General features: G+C 40.2%; 4 protein-coding genes across 4 annotated transcripts; 2 read left to right on the top strand and 2 right to left on the bottom strand.

Annotated features, from left to right (window-relative positions):
- Positions 1–1715: 1715 nt before the first annotated feature.
- LOC139930209 (ecto-ADP-ribosyltransferase 5-like) lies at positions 1716–3743 on the bottom strand. The gene is made up of 3 exons (XM_071923321.2): positions 3602–3743; positions 3111–3255; positions 1716–2593 (listed from the first exon to the last, which is right to left on the bottom strand). The coding sequence occupies exons 2-3, from the start codon at positions 3246–3248 to the stop codon at positions 1730–1732; spliced, it is 1002 nt and encodes a 333-aa protein (XP_071779422.2). The 5' UTR covers positions 3249–3255; positions 3602–3743; the 3' UTR covers positions 1716–1729.
- A 524-nt stretch (positions 3744–4267) lies between these two features.
- Positions 4268–6111, top strand: LOC139930210 (T-cell ecto-ADP-ribosyltransferase 2-like). Its single transcript, XM_071923322.2, has 3 exons — positions 4268–4291; positions 4557–4688; positions 5051–6111. The coding sequence occupies exons 2-3, from the start codon at positions 4572–4574 to the stop codon at positions 5975–5977; spliced, it is 1044 nt and encodes a 347-aa protein (XP_071779423.2). The 5' UTR covers positions 4268–4291; positions 4557–4571; the 3' UTR covers positions 5978–6111.
- Positions 6112–11835: 5724 nt separating this feature from the next.
- On the top strand, positions 11836–12879 carry LOC139930204 (ecto-ADP-ribosyltransferase 5-like). Its single transcript, XM_071923316.2, has 2 exons — positions 11836–11901; positions 12030–12879. Exons 1-2 carry the CDS (start codon positions 11836–11838, stop codon positions 12789–12791), a joined length of 828 nt encoding a protein of 275 aa, XP_071779417.2. The 3' UTR covers positions 12792–12879.
- A 3903-nt stretch (positions 12880–16782) lies between these two features.
- Positions 16783–19362, bottom strand: LOC144538485 (uncharacterized). Its single transcript, XM_078282635.1, has 2 exons — positions 18715–19362; positions 16783–16938 (listed from the first exon to the last, which is right to left on the bottom strand). The coding sequence occupies exons 1-2, from the start codon at positions 19291–19293 to the stop codon at positions 16783–16785; spliced, it is 735 nt and encodes a 244-aa protein (XP_078138761.1). The 5' UTR covers positions 19294–19362.
- Between the last annotated feature and the right edge of the window lie 2827 nt (positions 19363–22189).

Below are 22189 nucleotides of genomic sequence, written 5' to 3'. Positions count from 1 at the left end.
AAATGAAAGCCTAAAATGTGTCACTTTTGTAAAAAAAAAAAGTATTTTGAGTGTACAGAGGAAAAAAATAATTTGCATGTTTATTTGTTCGCAGGCAACTACATATTCCTCCTCATATATATTCTTTATTTTCACCTTGGTATTTTGTATTATTCAAAAATGACATGTATACATCAATAAGCGGTTTATTTTGAAAACTGTGACAGGAAGTCCTATTTCTTTTATTCTGACTGGCCTGACACTGATAGAGTTAGTTCACTTAACACAGAATCTATCCCTGCAATACTAATTATATTCACAACAATGACAATATCAGGGCAATTGCTCATTTAAACATTTTAATTCGGAGATTGGGGTGTAATTCGGAGACTTGGGTGTCATGATTGATGACCAACTAACCTTTAAGGAGCATGTGGCTTCTGTTGCTTGGTCATGCCGATTTGCCCTGTACAACATCAGGAAGATCAGACCCTATCTGTCTGAACATGCAGCACAACTCCTAGTACAGGCTCTTGTAATATCACGCCTTGACTACTGCAACTCCTTACTGGCAGGGCTCCCGGCATGTACGCTCAAACCTCTGCAGATGATCCAGAACGCGGCGGCGCGTCTGGTCTTCAACCGGCCCAAAAGAGCACATGTCACTCCGCTGTTCATATCCCTCCACTGGCTCCCAGTCGCTGCCCGCATCAAGTTCAAGTCCTTGATGCTCGCCTACAAAGCAGCAACCGAAACGGCTCCGACCGACCTGAACTCCCTCATTCAGGTCTACGCTCCCTCCCGCCCACTACGCTCTGCCAAGGAACGGCGCCTGGTGCTGCCGCCACAACAAGGCCCTAAGTCTCTAGCCAGACTCTTCTTCTGTGGTTCCTCGGTGGTCGAACGAGTTACCAAACTCCATTCGATCCGCAGAGTCCCTCTCAATCTTTAAGAAAAGGCTAAAGACCTAGCACCTTCTCACCTGATGGACTGTGTAACCAGAAAAAAAAAAAAAAAAAAAACTTTATCTGCCTCTATGCACTCTATGCACTCTATTAGGGCTGAACAATTAATCAAAATTTTATCGAAATCGCAATATGGCTTACTGCAATTTTAAAAGCGCAGGAGGTGCAATATTTGTTAAAGGCGAAATGTGTGTCAAAATACCATTTTAAATTAAATAATAAATAAAACATCTTTGTTTGGTACAGATCCCTGCAAAAATCACACCATAATCATTTTAATACGTTTCCCTCTAATGTCGCAAATCATATCGCAATTGCAATAATTTGAGATAAAAAATCACCTTGATCTGCATCTCCATCTACAGTAGGTGGGTTGGTAAATCAACAGCATAGCAGGAAATTATTATTACTTTACAAAGTGCTGTTTGGCGTTTGCTGTCTCATTGGGTTTGTCCATAATCTGTAGTTGACCTGAACATCTAGCCTTTGTCACTGGAGGGGACCAACAGGTAAAGTTATGTATTGACTACCAGAGCACCATACTACAATATGGCGAGTTGATTAGTCCAAAACAGGGAGCAGAGGTAATACATTTGCGACCATAGAATGTAGCTACAACATTATCAGCTGGAAAGTGACGAAATCACCAAAAAATCCCAATAGGATACATTGCTAGTATGTAATGTTTTTCCCCCTTTTCATTTAAAAAAAATTTGAAAAAAATTGAAAGCTGTATATGCTTTGAGTTTATAAGACAAGCTCTACTTACACCTAAACCCTACCCTCTAAATCACGACTCCAGAACTGTAAGTGTCATTATGTATGGGTGAAACACTGTAAACAGCGATTTGCTTGCACTTTCCTAACACCTTCACAATGACAAAGAGCAGCAGCAAAGAGGCAACAATGATACTACTGATGATGATAATAGGCCAAAACGAATCCGTTGGTGATGCAGATATTGGATGCAACGTATCGCTCCCTCTATCGTAAACACAGTTCAGATTACTCCTCAGTCTGTAGGCTACTTTACACCACTGTGCATCTGTCTGAATGCCGGTGACTGTGAAAACCTCATAGGGAGGAATCAGCACCTGGCCGTCTTGTTGCAAGGCTGAGTACTGTGTTATCTCAGCACCGAAACATGTATAAATCTCAAAACAACAAACGCTTCTCAAAGAGTTTATATTCCGGTTGAGAGAGCTTAATATGAAGGTGCTGAAGCGCATCTGCTTGTTAGAGATATTCAGATTTAAAAACGCCTCTGTTCTGTAGTATGCATTAAGACATGACACTTGACTATGTTTCAGAATCTGAATGGCTTCACTCAGGTAAAAGTAAAGGGAGCGGTGATCGGATGTTTCCGTATCAACAGTTCTTTCTCCTGGTCTAGCCGCAGTCTTGTAGTCTTGGTTGACAGGGAGTAGTGTGGCATTTGTGTACATGTATATAGCAATCGAATGTTTTTTCCTCATGTACGTGTGTGCCGGCTCCTGAGCTTTTTGCTCTGCATCATCCCAGGATTGACTTAAGTTTATCCTATCCCACTTCTGCGTCATGTGTTTATCAGCCACAACTGTTGGTTTGGGTACGCAGTCATCATACATGCTGTCACCGGGGTCATCATGGGTCATGTCTTGAATGTCATTCTGAAACAAGAAGACACAGTTTCTCCAGTAGACGGCGATACACACTGAATGTACAAAACATTAGGGACGTCTTCCTGATATGAGCTGCAGCCTCTTTTGCACAATCCACAGTTGTTTCAAAGCTTCAGAATCCTTCTGTAACTCGTCTGCTTCTCTTTATCTACATCTCCTACTTTGTGATTGGTAGAGATTTAATAGGGGAAATCAATAAGGGATGATGCCTTTTACCTGAATTCACCACATCAGTGTACTTCATGAAAAGAGTATGTGTCCCTAAAATTTGGTGCATTCAGTGTATGTCTGTTAGATAACATGATTTATTTTTAGATCCAGTGTAGTTTCTGATCAGAATATGACTCCTTTTCAATAAGATGGATTAGTCCACCTAGATTTTATTTTATTAAAAGCCATAAACCTTTACTGTTTACCTGGTCAATCAAAAGTTCAAGAAAGATAAATTTTTTCTTATTTTATTCATTTTTTTGCCAAATTTTAAAGGTTCTGTAGTGTTAAATACCTTTTCAGCAGTATCATGCCAGCTAAATGTTAGAAATATGACACCGAACACCAGCGATCCCACCAGAAGAACAAGAGAGGTGATGGCACATGTAGAAAAGGTTTTCTTCTGGCATGTTTGCCTCTCCCAGCAAGGCATACTGCATCTGAAACAGAGGAAATGGGCCGTGTAACAAATATGTACCACAGTGTCGTCAAATTAATAATTACAGTTTTAGAAAATGAAAAGGTTTGTGATTCTCCCTGTTAAATTTGTGATAGCACATCAAACTGTTGGTTGATGTAAATGTAAACAAATGTAAACTAACCCTAACCCAGGTTAAAGTTGTTCTGGTTGTTGACTAACTGTACTGTAAATCCAAATTAGGATAGGTAGGAAAATGACATGGTATGATAGTACATTACAGTCTGGTAAAACATTACAGTCCTTCATGTGTAGTTCAGCAGTTTTGAAAATAATTTTATATTTTTGGGTTGCTTTATGTAACTTACCAGGTCATAAGCAGCACTATGATCGCTATAAGTTATGTTCCATGCCAGGAGGATGTTTCTCCTTTGACTGAGGATGGATTGTCAGAGAAGGCCTCTTTTCAGAAGTGAAGATTTCTTCTGTTTTAATCTGTCATTTACTGTGTGTGTGTGTGTGTGTGTGTGTGTGTGTACTCAAGATGACTTTCTGTTGTTTGCAAGCTTCTCTGCCAAACAGGATTTACCAGTGTGACCACACATGGTTCCTCCCTCTTAATTCAAATGCAAACAGTGAAATGACAGCATGACAAAGCTTTCATTTACAGATGGCAGTATGTTTGCCCTCCTCTCTCTCTGTCTCACACACACACAAACACACACACAGCAAAAGAGGATATGGAACGAGAGCACAACTTCAGCATCTTTTGTTTCGTTCAAAGTGGTTTCTTATCAGTCAATATTTTTTAAATGTCTCATGCATGATAAGATCCACACTAACTTTGCCGTTGAGCCATCTCATAGCTTGAGCTTTGACCAAAGGTGAGGAATGCCTGTGCTTTGTGGTTGTACCGGTAAATCTTGTGAGTTGAATACTGGTTGGAATTTGCTTGCAGGCAAAAGACAGAACAGCAGCACTCTCAACATGTCCCTGTTTGTGACTTGTCACTTCTAAGGAATATAAAGCTCCTGTTGAAAGCACCTGGCACTAGAAAGGTAAGCTAAAAATATCAGAATTCATACATTGTTGGTGGACCGTATGAGTGTTTACAGGGGGGAAAAAGAGTGCAAGTACTGGATGCAGTTTATGTATGCATTTATTTAACCAAATAATATAAATAGACTAGTAATGGCAAAGTGTGATGGACAGCAATACAATGCAAAGAGTTGGAGAATATTAGCGTGATGTTTTTCTTAACTTGCGTTACCGAGGCATATTTAATTCTGAGATGTAAATTATCCTTCCTATTCACATATGAAGCTCAGCAAAGGACCAATGTATAAGAAGATATCATTGAGAAACTGGGCAACCGTTTGTGTGTTGCTGGTGGTGGCGCTCCTACTGTATCGAGACCCATTTCTCATACTGTGGTGGCATGAGCAACCCGTTCAGGTGGGAGGACAGTTCATTGTTTTGAATGCATCAAAAATATCATAAGATGTATACTTGTTATTGGTATGTGGAGCAGCATTGATTTAATGTACATGATACAGTATTGACAAAATAGAAATTCCATCTTAATGAAGAATTGAAAATGAGTCTTAAGCAGAACATGGCATTCGTAAAGGATGCACCACCAAACACAACACACACACACACACACACACACACACACAATACCCTAATTGATTATATTACTATATTATTTATGTGCACATAATTAACAGAAATTGCAAAGAGATTTCCATAATATTTGCAAGACTTGATTCTGCTCAATCACCTAATACTGTGTTGTTTCCTGCCTCTAATTGCAGAGGAGTGAGACTGAGGCATTACCTCTGGACATGGCAACTGATTCCATTGATGACATGTACGACGGTTGCCGATCTGAAGCAGCAGCTATGATTGACCAGCTTGGCGTTTTTGAGTGGCACGTCAACAAAATGTTCAGTGTAGCTTGGGCCTTGGTTGAAAAAAAAGCAAAGAAGCCTGCGCACAAGGACTTGGGAGAAGACCATGCCACGGTTATATACATGCACACAGATGTTAAAATCAAAGGAATCCAACAAGAGTTCAGCAAAGCGGTGAAAACGGGGAAACACGAGTACAGGCCATACAGATTTAAGTACCACTATTACTACTTCTACCTGACCGATGCCGTTCAAGTTCTGCGGCGAAATCAAACATCCTGCAGAACCACCTATCACAGAACCGGGAGACACTTTAATCAGAATGTCGTCCACAAAGAGATGCGTTTCGGCGCTTTCACCTTGACGGCTTCGAGCAAGGACTCATTCGGTTTCTTTGGGGATGTTTCTTGCTTTGAGATCTATACGTGTTTTGGTGCTGAGGTAACATATTACTCTGCCATAGACCAAGAGGGACAGGTGCTGATTCCTCCCTACGAGGCTTTCAGAATCACAGATGTCCTGACAGATAACCAGTGGTGCGACGTGGTCTACAAACTACAGAGCACCAAAATACCAAGGAGCGATTTAAATTGTAAATTACATCAAAAAAAAGAAAGCAAATTGAAAACATATTTCGGAGATGTTTCAGGAGGCTGGCCTATATTCAGTTATGCGATTACATCAGCATGCATTATTCTGTTGCTTGTAAGCTCTTTCGTCCTTATAAAACGCAAGCAGAACTGTTTTGTTGCTGCGGTGCTGGGCGGACTGCTGCTGCTCATAGTTACTGTAGGGATGTGGAAAATATGGCAGTGGATCTATCAAGGGTGAAATTATTGGTGTCTTTGAAGGCTGGGACACATTATCTAGCGGTGTTTCCACTGAAAGAATGTCAGCAGGTTTTAAAGTCACAATGAAATGACCAATGACCTTTTGACCTTTTTATTCATATCAGGTGCGGCTATTTATCAATAAGTGAAAAAAACTTCCTGTAAAACGATGTATCTTTCTGGTTAGTTCATGCTGTAGTAGTAGGCGTACATAAAAATTCTAACCAATGATACCATCACTGAGTTTTTAACGATACTGTCTGAATGCACATAGCGACTGAATGTTGAATGTACTGTATATTTGTAAAATTGTGTAGTCTACTGTTTATATGTCTTGCACTGAGCCATTGTACTATACTGTATATGAGGCGCTGCTGTGCTTTACCGTGTGTGACTATGTACTGTGCTATGTAAATTGCAGCACCAATGCTACCTCGTCAGACTCCTGTGCAGTTATGGGCAAATACAGACATTCTGATTCTATTCTAATTTGTTGTCAATGGGAAACTAAGCCATATTTTCAGTTCCTTAAAAGTTGACTTCTTTGGGATACAGGACATTAATATGTTGTCATGTTGACATTAATGGGTCTCTGTTTGATCCATTTCTAACTGCAGTTATACAAAGAGTTGTACAAAATAGTAGGAACACCTTCTCTTTCCATGAAATACACTGACCAAGACAATCCAGTGAAAGCTATAATCTCTTATTGATTTCTCCTATTAAAAGTACTTCAGTCATACAGGGGAGATGTAGAAGGGAAGGAAAAAGGTTTTAAGAAAGTCTTTTTAAAGTATCAAGACACTTGAAAATGGATGGGTGCAACTCAACATTTGTAATACTAATTTACATTCATATAAATTATTTTATTATTAACTATTATTTCTTACAGAAATGATAATGAGCGAACCTTTGTGACGCCACAAAGTTACGGAAGTCCAAACGGCTCGTTTAGAGGCTCGCTTTTCTAATATGGATTGTGTGGATTTAGTTGGCGACCGTGCGTTTTGATACTTTCACCATGTTTAGATAGACCATCCAACTCCTTTATCATCACAGAGGCAAGGGGAATCCTGTTTTCCATGATATGGGACCTTTACCATCAGCGTCTGCCAGTTAGCTAACTTGTGCTCCACAAAGTGTCTTTCTTTGGCTTCACCAAGGAGACTGTAAGGACCAGGAGGTGGAGTAATGTCATGGGTGTTCTGTCTGTCGCAAGCAAAGTTCCACATGTTGTGATATAAGCTTTTGTTGTTCAGACAGCTCCACTACACACACACATACGCACACAAAAAACAACATAAAAAATTCCCAAAAATGTAAATATTTAGTGGAAAACCCTCTGAAACATTTAGACCACCATGGAACACTAAAAATCTCCACTACAATCAGGAGGATCATGATAATTTGAATTAAAAATTCAATATAAAGGTGGTCGGACTCTTTTCAACAGAGGTTATCGGAGCTAGAGTCCACAAAGCCTTGCTGGTCCAAAAAATGCAAACCACTTCTGGATGAAATGTATAAAATGAACAATGATTGATTCATCGTATTATTTTTCTACTACTATAGCCAACAGAATTGACAAACCATGTGGAGAAAGGCATCAGTACACTAAATAATAACATCTACTCAGTTCAAAATGTTACGGTGGAGGAACCCAACTCCTTGTCAGTGTTGTGGTTGTTACTGGAAAAAGTTATAAATTAAACATTACTTGTAACTTTTCTCAAAAGTAATAAATTGCTTTACTTATTACTTGATGAGGAAAGTAATTAGTTACTTATTACTTGATGAGGAAAGTAATTAGTTACTCTTCTCATTCCATTACTTTTGTGTTACACCCTATAATGATTGTGCTTGGCTTACTTGCATTCATTGGACTGATAAATATTGTTGAGCTAAGCCACAATACCAGCAGAAGAATCTGAAGAATGAAACGCAAGTAACGACCGATCAGTTAGATCAGTAACTGTAATGTGATTACTAAAACTGGAACAGTAATGCCTTACTTTGTTACAGGAAAAAGTAATGTGATTACAGTAACTAACTTTGTAACGAGCTGGATACCAGGCCGACACACTGGAACTACAACTGCTTTCTCCAAACTTTAGATTTTTAAACCTATTAAAAAAAGTCAATGAAATTATATATCTTGAAATTTATCAAAATATCTCACACGATCTGATCATGGTAAATCACAGCAGTCAGTACAAACATTTGTGAAACAGGAAGTTTTGGAGGTGAAGTTTGGATGAGACGCTGGCTGACTGGTTGTCTGTCTGCATTGCTGACTGGTTGGTTGAAGAGGAGGAGGCACTAGCTGACTGGATGGAGAAGAGGAGGAGGCACTGCTCACTGGATGGAGAAGAGGAGGAGGCACTAGCTGACTGGATGGAGAAGAGGAGGAGGCACTAGCTGACTGGATGGAGAAGAGGAGGAGACACTGCTCACTGGATGGAGAAGAGGAGGAGGCACTAGCTGACTGGTTGGCTGGAGAAGAGGAAGAGACACTGGCTGACTGGTTGGTGTGGTCTGACCCACGCAGAATTAAACAGCATCGTTCCTCTTCTTCCTCTAAAATAGCTGAAAGACTGTCTCAGTCCTTTGCGCTTCTGAAACAGAAAGGAATAATTCAGTTAGTAACAATATTGTGCTGCAATTTGTCTTTGCTTACCAGGAACTCTTAGCTAAGAAAAATAAACATAAAAGAAAAGTGTGTGGATTGGTGGATAGGTGCCATGGTGTTACTATGTGGTTTCTAGGCGATTACAAGTGGTTGCTAAGGTGTTACTAGGTGGTTGCTAAGCGATTACTAGTGGTTGCTACTAGGTGTTACAAGGTGGTTGCTAGGTGATTCGCTAGTCAATAGGCAATCAGTGGACAGCCCATAATAACTTTGTCCACAGACATCAAAGGACAGACCATAATAATAACAAATACCTAGCAGTCACAGGACAGACCATAATTACAGTGCACAGCCCATAACAACCATAGGATATCCTATAATAATCAGTAACTAGCACACAGACACCAGAGATGATCAACCTACCAATGCGTTTACTGTTGTTGATTAACACATGATTAATATATTGTTGTTGTTGAGTAATAGTGTCTTCTTTTGTGAAGCCAAAATTGCAGAATCCCACCAATTTTATAAAAGTTGTGGAAAACTGTTGCATATAATCCCTATTCAAGTTTCATAATTCATCTAAAATATGTCATCATGCAGAAATTGTAAGCTAGAGCGAGGCTGCAGCTCCATGTTCAACACAAGAAATGGACCAGAAAGATTTTAATTTCTTCATTAGCTTAATTTAAGAAGAAATCCATAAGCATTCTGCCTCACAAAACGTGCAGCTCGTGTTTATTCATTAGTAAAATAGCCAAGAAACTTATTCTTAAGCCTATCCACAGTACGGCCTCATTTAAATATCGGCCTTTCTTGAGATCGACTAGTCGAATAATCGTTCGGACAACAAACCCACTAGCCCACCTTTAAAAAACACACTTTTGCACGTGTCTACTCACCTTGCTCACTGCTGTTTCAGTCTGGGTCTCTTGGTCCAGGACTTTTTTTCTCCTCGGCAGCCTGTTGGATCTGGTTCAGCTTCAGCTTCACTACCTTGCAGGATGCCTGTTCCAGGAGGATTTGGTCCTCCAGGTCCTCCTCGGAGCTCCTGGCTTGTCTTTCCTCGTGGCTGTCCAGGGCGAGGAGAAGGGAATTGAAAGTTCTCCCTTTCTCTGTCTCTCCAGTTCCTCCTTCTCCTTCTCCCAGCTGTGCTCAGAGACGGCCTGGGCCTCCAGAGCAGCGATAGCGGAGGACAGCTTCTGCTTCTCTGCGGTGAGAGCCTCGATGGTTTGGCTGAGGGTCTGGATCTTGCTGTCCTTCTCCTTCAGCTCCCTCTCGACGGTGGTTCCTCACTCCACCGCCTTCTTCACCTTCTCCTCCAGAGTGTCTGTCTCTCTTGTCCTTCTCTCCTCGTTGCTGTTGTTGTTTTTCTGGCAGCTCTCTGATCCGCTCAGAGCCTCTCTGAGGACGGACAGTTTTTCGTCTTTCTGCCTCATCTGTGAGGCCCACCAGACTGAATCACTTCTCCTTCTCTTCTCTGACGCCCTGATGCTGGTCTTACAGAGGCAGAGCATGTGCTCATATATAACACGGGCCACAGGATTTTGATACACCATAAAACTTGACTTTACTGGACTTTTTTCCACAAGTATTCTAGAAATTTCCCACAGTTTGATTGTGCCAGGAAGCGTTCTAGGTTACCACTTTCAATTAAAAAAAGAAAACACTTTATCCACTTTGAAAAAAGTGGGTTGTGAAACTCCGTACTGCGTCAGGAATGGATCATTAACTCAGCAAACAAAATCAAGGAACATTAAAAGTACCACACAACAACGACTGGGCACACGCAAAAGTATTTTAGGATTAAGACCATTACACATGTACACAACACTGCAGATTAAAGGTTGGATAAATGGATCCAAAGTTCACAGAAAAGACGTCAGCAAATGCAGCTCCTGCAAATTTACAATTTCAATAATTTATAATCTTTCTGAAAAACACACACTGTACGTGTATGCATGAGTGTATGATTGAGCTGTTATAAAAGTCTCACATTTAAAGGAAAAATCCACCGTAAAACACTTTAACACTGTTTAAAAAACAGCCATTGCCGATGTGCACTGGGTCCATTTTGTTGTTAGGTGTATTTTCCCATGGCGCAGCTGAGGGCATCACAAGGCAAATTCAGGTCAGGCAGTCATCTGTCGCTTCGTGACATGATGTGCTTCGTTAGATGGCTTCTAAAGGCCATACAGAGGCACAAAATCAAAAGTTGGTCAGTATATAGAAAGTGATCTAAATCGATTTCTAATGCGCCTGATGTCACAGCACGTTATGTCTGTCATTTGGAGATGCACAGACAGCAGAGCAGCAGCATTGAACTCAATCCACAGAAAGCAAAAGTGAAACTTAACATTCCACAATTTGCTCCAAACTCCTGTGTTAGTAACGGGGAACAGTAACCTGATAACTCGTCTTCTGCTGCCTTACAAGCTTCTTGGGGTTTAAGTCACATTAGTGGATTTAAGTAATTTAACCGTGTCGCAGTGCTTCAGTGCATAGTATTGAACACACGTACAGGGTCTGTACAGGATCTGTGCTTGTGTGTTCGATTGACAACTGCCTGCCTGCATTATTCCCAGGCATGCAAACCCATATGATTCATGACAATCAAAGCAAAATGAATTGAATGAACTGGAGAGCCTGTTAAAAACCACCTAGTCCCACCCCTGATTGGAATGAGCCGCAGCTGTTGGCAGACCAGCATTAGTTCCAGGACAACTAACAGATATCCAACAACTCACAACAGTATTACAGTGGTTTTTGTGAACCGTGGTAAGTCAATAAAAGCAAGTCATTTAACTTTTTTTCTTCTTTATTTATTTCTTCCCTTAATGTCTCTCTAAAACATTCCCTGTGCTTCTTTGAAAAAACAATAATAAGCCTGATTCAAATTCCTGTTTGTCAAGCCTAGTACCTCATTTTCAGCTGGGAAATGCATGTGATTGGATGTATTAAAGAAGGGGATAAAGATTCTAAAAAGCCTGTCATAACTTATTGACCAGTCATCAAAACCCATTTCAATCCATCCAAACAGGTTTTACGTCATTGTTTTAGTCTTTCAATAATTGACAGAAGCCTCCTATTTACATTGCTAAACAGTGTTGGAGGAAGTCAACGAATAATTTCACTAAAAATCAGTCAAAATCAAATAATGATTCCCACATCAACAGGGTCTTGTTTACTGAAAGAGGTCTTATGTGTGCAGGTTTCTACACTGGTGGAAGATGGCAATGATGGCAGTTTGGGCAGCTGTCATCATGACCTATGGAGTCCCTACAGGAATGGCAGAGGTAGTGTGTGTGTCCTGTATGTGCTCGGTGACAGGTAGTGTTAGTGTTTCTCAGTGTGCTCATGATCTGTAAGTCAAGTTATCCCAAAGCAAGATTATTAGTTCTTATTCTGTGTATCATTTTCGCAGAATGCTGCTGAACCGGCGTTAAAAGGTCGTCTTTCACTGGACATGGCTCCAAACTCTGTTGACGATATGTACACTGGCTGCAAGGACAAAATGGAAACCCGCGTGAAAAAAGAATACCTGGAGAATGAAAAAAACAAAGACAGAAATTTCACACAGGCCTGGGGCGAAGCGGAGAAATACTACAACAAAAAATGGAAGAAAAGGGGGAAAAGGCCTTCCACCGCACTAGGAAAACAACGGGTTATGGCTATTTATGTTTACACCCTCGACAAGCCGAAAGTGTACCTCGAGTTCAATAATGCAGTTCGAACCCAGAAATCTAAGTACAAGACCACGTTCAGGTATCACACCCTCCACTTTTTCCTGACGGACGCTGTTCAAACGCTCAACGCTCGCAAACCTGAGGCAGAACGATGTCTGACCGGCTACCGTAGAGTGAACAGCTACTTCGGCAAAGAAAATGTTCTAAACAAGGAGATTCGGTTTGGTTCTTTTACCTCCAGTTCGATGGGTTGGTACCCCAGCGCTGGCAGATTTGGAGACAAGTCCTGCTTTGAGATCGTCACCTGCTCTGGAGCTGATGTCTCGCTGTACTCCAAGCTCGGAGAGTCGGAGAGAGAGGTCCTGATTCCTCCCTATGAGGTCTTTAAAGTCACCAAGGTCAGGAAGAGATCTGAGGAGAAGAGTCTGCCATGTGAGGTGGTCTATAAAGTGAAGAGCACAGGCAAGACCCTTTCCAATCTCAACTGTGCTCTCGTTTGACCTGATAAGCCTACAGTCGCTGATTTTGGTTTAACAATGATATTTAAATTAATATGATAAATTAGATATTAGGATATATAGGAATACACCAGGGTCATATTATACCTCTGAATAATGAGGATTTGTAGATTTCAATAAAGACGGGCATCACAACATTTTGTCTATCCTCTTTGCTATACACATAGGAAGTGCCACTACCTTAATATCTGAAAGGCTTGAGAAGTTGGACTTAAAAACTGAATGGCCACAGGAATGAAGAGGTCACACTCTAAAAGAATGAACCCACTAGATACCTGAAAATTAAGCCTGGGATCTAAATTGTTACCTGTGTCATCTGGATTTAAATCAGAAGCACATGGTCTAGGTGGGCAAGGGCAGCAGTGCCTGCAAAAAAACAAAAAACAAAAAAAAAGATTAGAACATGGATTAGAAATGTGTAAAAAACAACAACTGTAAACCTGCCCAGTATGAGAAAGTAAAGGAGAATGTTTGTTTTGCAGTGACAGGGAAACAGTGCCACCTAGTGGGAGGTAATAACAGCCACACAGTGCAATGTGGTGAGAGGCTAAATATCAGTATCAAGTGACAGCAGGCAATATATCAGATGATATCTTCTACCTCAATGGGGTGGAGGTGACCTGGCCTGGGCATTTTCTCATTCTTTTCCTCTGTTATCAACGAACATAGGGTGTAATGGAGTATTGTGATGGCTTTGCAATAGGTTAAAGGTACATTAGGCAAGATTTTCATATAAAAATGCAGCTGTCTTATCAGCCTAAATCACAAAGTGGGGCCCACTAATTGAGACACAGTAGATTCTCGCGATTTACTCAAATGAAATTCTGGTTTCAGGTATTGACACTTCTCTGCCCACATGAAGTGATGAATCAAAACTTAACAGTGAAATCCAAACTGTCTCCTGAACAGCCGTGATCAGCGCTCAGTCCAGAGAAAGCTGACTCATCAACATTAGATCTTTTCCCTCTGTCTACCCTTTACTATCCTTTATTAAACATGAACATACTGTATTCAGTTTAACATCTCGTCACATGATTTCTGGATATTGAATTTCATATTTAACAGTTACCTTTCACTGCCATTTGGGGCCATAATTCTGATTGCATATAAGACTTAAGCTACTGAACTACTGAATTACTGGAGACAGATTACAACATTTTTAGCTCGATTATAGCCACAAATTTAGCCATCATGACTGATTTTCAAGATTGGACCAATTCTGAGCGAGTCTGACGGTCACAGTGGACCCCAGACATTTGGTTTTATGAGTATGTTGTTTGTTGGTGAGCCGTTGATCCATATGGTTTTATGGGTATAAGGGCAGATGTTGACATGAGCAGTTCCTCATGCTTGGAAAATGAGGGCAAACTGCAGCCTGGACTGATTCTCATATTCAGCTATTTCTTCATGTGTTCTTAACTGGTATGAACACCAGAGAGGATTCTGCCCCATCCCCATCTATGTGACTAAGACAAGAGGTTTACAGGAAGTTTATAATTCACCACAGACTTACAATTCAGTAGAGAATTAAAATGGATAGAAAGTCTGCTTCCACACGGTTGTTTCCTTTGGCAATTAATAATGTTGACATGAAAATAAACATTTTTCAAGTTGGAATGTTAACACTGCAGCCACAAAAATGTCTAGTCAAAATGGTTGATCCCGTCATGGGAATATATCAACAGTCTTACAACCAGTATGTCAAGTGGCCAGGTTTGCAAACTACATTGTTGCGACAACGCCACCTAGTTTTAGAGAGGCTAGGAACTTGTCTTAGAAAACTACACTTAAAATCAGATTCACTTGTGTGGAGAGCAGTTGTTTATAACCCCAAGGAAGACAGAGACAGAGATAGCTACAGAAGCAACAGAATGTATTAAATTGATCAACTATAAAATGTCTCCTAAAATGGCAGAATAACAAATAGTAAAAAATAAAAAGATAAAAATTCAAGAAAAAGGCATAGATAAAAGAAATACAACCCAACAAAAATATTACAATAATGAATTGTCTGCCATGTGACAAGTACAGAGAACCAGTGTTCACTTTGGTGACAACACTATCAAACATTTGATGGATGGTATTTTCAATGTACCTGCCATACTATCATGAATGCCTGTCCATTATAATCCTGTGAAGCTCACCATGTGCAGAAGTCGCTCATGTAGCTATACAAGTCAATTTCCCAGTCTTTTGGAGGTAGAGGAGCGGCTGGACAAACCCTGTGGCCACAGTAATGGACATGCAAATGTTCATAAGTAATCGCATGTCATATGAATCTAAGCGTCGCGGCAACAATAACAACACACCAAGTGAGGTAAGATCCCACAAATGACACCATGTAAGATTATATTAAAAGCTCTTCTCTTCATGTTGTTACCCCTCTCCCTTTCCCCGTCCCCTGGCCGAGGTTTTTTCAGAGCCTTAAGAACTGAGAAGTAGCACAACAGCATCACTGACATAAAGAACCACCAGTAAATGATGAAAGTAATTTCAGTGAGGGGAAGATGTTTCTGAAAAAGTTGGCAACAGAAAAGAAACAGCAGAGGATCTCAAAAACAGACAGATTGAGAGGGATGCCGCCTGCTCTGGTCGTTATCAGCCGCACAGCGTAGCTGTTGGTGGGGAGACTCAGGACGAGGCTGATTGTGTTGGACGTGATGGCAAAAATGTATAGGTCCATGGAAGCAGACTCATTCGACGAGTTCATTTTCCTTGCAGCTTTGACTGAAACACTTGGATGAATTGAGAGAGAGAGAGTGAGAGTTTTCAGAGAGAATCAGACTGAGGAGAGAAAGAATGAGAGAATAAGAAAGAATCAGAGAGAAGAGGTTAGCATCACAGTGTTATCAAATCCACTGTCACTGACACTAAGGTATATCATAAATGACAAAACTGCATGGAGAATGTAATATGAATTTGGCTACACTCTTTCTATTGTGTCTTATTTGGGTAAGGCTGATATTACAGGAGTAATCATACCTGAGTTTTGAAGTCCTCACTCCTCATGTTTGTACTGTACTGCATCACCTGCTCAACCTTTGTCAAAACACTGCAGCTAAAAGAATGGATATGTTTTGAATTTTTTTTTTACCTCATTTGCTACGACCATAAAGGCAAATAGTCCTCATATTCAGACAGGACTAATTTCACCCATCAGTAATGCAGGATGTCAAAACACCGCAGCTAAAAGAATGGACATGTTTTGAATTGTTTTGAATTAATTTGCTATGATAATAAAATTAACAAATAACAAAACCTCATGCTCAGTTGTAAGAGTGTGAGAAATAAAAGTGACACAATATAAAAGTAGCAGTGGCAACACAAAAAGAGGCAATAACAAGGAAAAATATAGTTGCAAGCGGCGATTGCGGGGTCCAAACACACTTTGAAAAGACAGACAGACAAAACATTACGGAAGGCACACAGACACAAAGAGACAAGCTTTGTGAGGACTGGACACGCAGTCGATAAATTATGGTTCATTTGGGTTGGCCTGTGACTTCTGTCAAGTTTATCATTTCATTGCAACTACATGCCCACGAGGCCCACACCAAGCCCAAAGCTAGATGGCTTAGGGCTTGGCCCACATCCCACAGTGGCTCCACATGGGCCCAAAAAGGGCCTGTTTGCTTTTTTTCCCTGCACTTGCAAAATCCAAATAAAACACGCAACTTGTTTCAATGATTTAAAATATAATTAATATTAAAGATATTCATACAATAAAACCATGCACATAACACTTTAAATAGTAAATAACAAAACAATGAAGATTATTTAAATAGCAAAGATAGGGAAGCAAAGGTATGGCTAAGCTACTCAATAATAATACAATAAAACAAACATGTAACAAGTTAAATCACAGGAGTAAGGAGGAGGAAAAACGTTAGATAAAGCTACGCAACCTCAGCCACAGTATATCGGCTGCTTTTGATAACAGCATCTGTGTTGACAAGAAAAAAACATGTTATTGTCAGCTGCATTTGAAGCTGACTGCATAGCCCTGCTTCAACTTTCTGGAGGAAAGGTCCACTGCAGCGAGGAGGTTCTGCAGACTGAAGATGCTCCGAAAGCACTCTGAGGCCATGAGCCGGGACGTGTTGGAGGTGACAGTGTTGTTCTCTGATGTCTTGAGGGTGGTGAGGAGTAGGTGCATACCTGATAGATCTCTATGGAACTATACAAGATCTGCAAAGTGAAAAAGATGGATATGAACAGATAATCATATACACAGAAACTGTAACATTGTGAATTTATACAGGCTAGAGGACACATACCTCATCTGTGCCAGTCCAGTTTGTAAGTGGCTTCTCCGAGAGACAGCTGGACTTCTTCGGTCTTCTCATGGCTGCCTTGAAACAAAAATATGAATGAGAATATTTACTGACTCAACGAGGAGTTAGAATTCAATTGAGTTCAATTAGAATTACAGTATTTATGTAGAAAATGGGTCATTCCATTTGCATCACGGAAACACAAAATGTTCAGATAAAGTGCATACACCTAGGCCAACAAATGAACAGAAGCATTGTGGCTTCAGGATCTATTATCAAGATCTATTATCCTTATATGCCAGAGTTAACTGGCCCTCCCTATCCATGCACAGACTTACTCATTGGTATATTTTCATCTGTAAATCTACTCTTGGTATACTTCCTTCTTATCTGTGCAGTTATATTTCTCGGAATTACACTTTATGTTATAGTGTCTTGTTCTTGCTCTCTGCCCATAACGTGTGAACTGAATCAAGCAAGAAGTCCTTTAAATACCCTGCAACGGACCTCTGCAGGTTGATTTGAAATGACGTGATCTGAGCTCTCTGGGAGAATTTCAAACTGTGGTGAAAAGCTTGGAGGCTGACTCTGGGCTCTGGGCTTGGACTGATTGTTCGTATGGACTTTATGGACTTGATGGACTTCAACTGATTTCTTTTGTTATAAGCTATTGTTGCTCCTAGCTTGGTGTTATTTTTATTTGATGTTTTTATGTTTTATATGGTATTGTTTTATATTGTTTTATGTTGATGCTTTTCTTGGTCCCTCTTGTAAAAGAGATCTTGTATATCAATGAGGCTTTCCTGGTTAAACAATGATTAACTAGAAATATAAATATTACGTGATTGCTTAAATTGTATATATGTTTTTGTTTGTCTGCAACTTTTGTGTCATAATACTGCTTCCTTGGCTAACACCTGCTTAATTTCAAAATTGCCATATTGCTAACTGTTTTGTTGAAAGGGATATGCCAAAGCCTACAATGTACAAATGTAAGTTGTTGGTATATGTCTGCTTGGATGCAAGAAAATAATGAAATCATACATGCTGGAACTGAATGAGATTTAATGTATATCTGAAGAAAAAAAATTACATCATAGAAAAAAAGCAGATGCCTTCACTGTAGTTAGTAAAATGAAGGCATTTAAGCTCCTCTTTACATCATTGCTCCCTCCCACTGGCTTTTCCCTCCCCACAGCCCTCAGCACTGACAGGCAGTTTCAATAAAAACAAGAGCATGAGAACATATAGTACACTATATTCTAACAAAGTTTCACTACTTAAGATGAAATGTTAAGTAAGTAAAAACGTAAAGATAAATCAACCTCCAAGAACCACAAACCAGACCACACTACAGTGGGAAAACATGGAGATATAGACTCCATTTTGGCATAGATTTAAGATTAAGGGAATATGTTTTGTCTTCTTCAACAAACCTAGAAGTTGTTGTTTTTCTCTCAGAGATCCCTGCAGCAGATCAGTTTTCCAGCCCTGTGGATGTAGAGGAGGGGCTGGACAAACCCAGTTGTTAAGGCTAAGCAAGTGGAAATGATCGTAGCTGCCTGAAACTCCTGATATTCCAAACAACATTGCAGTGGAATAGCTGTCAAATACAGCAAGAAGTTAATGACCATGGAAATCATAATCAATAAAATGATTTTAAAAGCCCTTCTCTTCATGTTGTTGCCCCTCTTCCTCTCCTCTCCCCCTGGCCCGGGGCGTTTCAGAGCCCTGAGGACTGAGAGGCAGCAGAAAAGCATTACTGCCAAGAGGAGCAAATTCTGGACGAAGAACCCGTACAGGTACACAGATTTATTCAATGTAAACTCAGAATAGATGCAGGAAGCCAGGACCATCAGCCAGGCAACACTACAACAGGCCACTCTGTACCTCAGAGGTTTATACCGGAGAAAGACCACAGGGTAGACCACACCTACATAGCGCTCCACACAGATACAGCACTGGAACAGAGGACGACCCGTGTAGATAAGGCCAACAGAGAATATATATGCTTTATAACAGCCGATTGACTTGAGCTGCACAAAAAGAAAATACAATATAGTAGATAAACAGAAAAAAATCTCAGCCACAGCTAGGTTGAGAGAAAAGAACTCTGAGGCCATTGTCCCACTGGCTTTGGTCAATATCAGCCACAGGATATAACCATTTAAAGGAAGACCTAGGATGAGGTTGGCTGAACCTGCAACCATGGTTACTTCCGCAAGATGAGGTGGAAAGTCAAGGAGGATGCTGGTGGAGCCATTTTCTGCAGAGGTGCTGTTCATTTTGAGACTGGAAAGAGAGAGAGAGAGAGGGACAGTGTTTAGAGGTCCAAACCTGCATTCTTTGCTTTTTTTGTTAACAAAGTTATATTAGTGTTTTAGGCAATGTCAATCGAACATTCATACGGAGCCCTCTAATGGGACATGGGGGAGGGAAAAAAATACACAGAAGAAAAAAAAACATAAGTAGGGGGAGAAAAAAAAATGATAGAGGAGAAAAAAATAAATAGATACTTTTGCGTTCCCTCGCAAAAGTATTGCGTTCTCCCGAGAAACATTGAGTGTGGAAAAAACAAACAAACAAGGATTGTAAATACAACGCCAGTACAACAGGGCGTTGATAGACAGGTGAAAGTCTCTCCATCTCCTTCCTCCTTTTTCCATGAGCGATATTAAAACTCCATGCAACATAATTTCACACATATGATTTCTCACATACGTTTAGTAGACCAGGCTGTCCAGCTCCTGGACATGGTCTGTGGATGAAGTGAAAGAGCAATACTTTTGCGAGAGAACGCAAAAGTATCCATTTATTTTTTTCTCCTCTATCATTTTTTTTCTCCCCCTACTTATTTTTTATTTTTTCTTCCGTGTATTTTTTTCACTCCCCCATGTCCCCTTAGGGGCTCCGTACATACAAAAAAGTTACAAAAAAGGGGGTTGAGAGAACAAAATAACAGATTAGTCATTAGTGATAAGTGATAACAAAATGAAAGGTTAATTGTAAGAGGTATAAACACACATATTGTGTTGCTGTAGTCAAGACGCCCGTGCACAGCCACTTGTAATCAGGTGCTGGTTGGTCCAACCACACTCAGTGTGCGGTTGAATTACATAAATGTAATACCCAAACACTTTGTCACTTTGTTAATCTTACATGGTGTGTTTTTTCCCTTTGAGCCTTTGAAACAATTTGTGAGGCATGCATAATGGTAATGTAAAAATAAGTCTAATCCACCACTTTAAACCAAAGTTACACAAACTCAAATAATGCATTCAAACCTGATGTGGAGTTCTGCAGTGTCTGGAGACCTGACCAAGCAGCACAGAAGTGGAGAGTTGAAAAGATGTGCTGATAGCCTCGCCTGCTCTTATCACCTTGTACAGTGTTGATATAAACAAATACGCAAGAGGTACAACATCCAGGAAACAGGCTGCAAAATGGAAACTGGCTGTCTGTTGCATAACAGACCAAATATACCTAGCTGCAGCCTGTGGAACGGGGCGGGGCTACAGAGCGAACCTGTAATCCCGCCCATTGATGATTTCATTGGTTTAGAAGTCGAAACAGGGCGGGACTACAGATCGCCTGTAATCTAAACTGAGAATCCACTATGGAAACGAGGGAGGGTAGTGGTTTGTTTAGTTAGCGGTAGTTATTCAATTTAGTTTCCTACCGTACATATATTCACAAACACCCTGTTGCATGTAAGAAAAGTCAATAACACCAGCAATTAAAATAAAATGTTTTTATGGTGAAATATATTTATTACCTTTTCAAATTTTTTCAAATGACAAAGACAGTACAATTCACACTGTGTGTGTGTGTGTGTGTGTGCACAAGCTAGTTGTGAGGGGCCTTCAGATGGCTGGTCTCCCTAAGAGAAGGGCCAAGCAGTTAGCGAGGTATTGTTCAGTATCTGCTATCATTGGTAGCCGCTCAATATGGAGAAGGCGTTGCTTTTTATACCCTTGAAGTGGATTCTGTCTGTTATCCTTCGACCTGCCACTGTTTTCATCCTGTGTGTATGCAACAATGTGGCTGCCAATCAGGCACCTATGTAACTGACTGACTCAATATCTGATTGCATTAATAGTGTTTATGTCCTTTGTATGCTTGTATTTATGTGGACATAAATAAATATTTTAAATGTGTGTAGAGAGAGAGAGAGAGAGAGAGAGAGAGAGAGAACATTACTTTTCACTCACTACAGTACTCACTATTCAAATCATCACAATGCACAACCGACAAGCATAGTTAACATCAAGGCTATCATTACTGGCTCACTAGTTGCTAATGTTAGCTACAGATCGCTAGCTGCTAACGTTAGCTACAGATCGAACCTGTAATCCTGCCCATTGATGATTTCATTGGTTTAGCAGTCGACTTCGTTGTTTTAGCGGACGATTTCATTGGTTTAGCGGTCGACCTGTAGCTCCGCCCCGATCAGCCCCGCCCCGATCTGTATCCCCGCCCCGTTCTGCAGGCTGCAGCTGGGTGCTTCTCTAACAGACAGTTAAGGGAGTATCTCAACATAGGTATTGGATCATTCCCTACCATAGAATGAGACTGTATCTGACAACATAATCTCATCAAATTTTGTCAAATGAACTCTAAGTGTGAAATGCAGACTACCTGTTCTGGACACAAATTATGTGAAGATTACGTTCCTCCACCATGAACTGGATTATGTGACAATACCACTAACACCTGGGGTAACCCTTCATTTTACAGGTCCCTAACAATGTATGAACTATTTCTAATTAGACGTTAACAATAAAAACTATTACACAGTAACGTGGCTAATAATTATACAACAACATATTTGCGTTCATATGTATTTACATGGTACCGGACCTGTAAAGTGAAGCGTGTCTATTTTCTACAATTCAAAAGTAATTCCTATGTATTTACATGGTACCGGACCTGTAAAGTGAAGCGGGTGTAATTGGACAATAAATCATACAATGTGATCATGTTTATTTTCTTTATTGGCATTTAAATGGTACATTTAAACAGTACATCAACATACAACATGGTCACATTGTATGAACTGTCTTATTGAATCTGCACCTCAGAATTTAATTTTTTTTTAAATGTTTT

This window comes from Centroberyx gerrardi, chromosome 3, assembly GCF_048128805.1.
Source record: "Centroberyx gerrardi isolate f3 chromosome 3, fCenGer3.hap1.cur.20231027, whole genome shotgun sequence".
Lineage (NCBI taxonomy): Eukaryota > Metazoa > Chordata > Actinopteri > Beryciformes > Berycidae > Centroberyx > Centroberyx gerrardi.
Note: the sequence above shows the minus strand (reverse complement) of the source record. Positions and strands in the feature narration are given on the sequence as shown.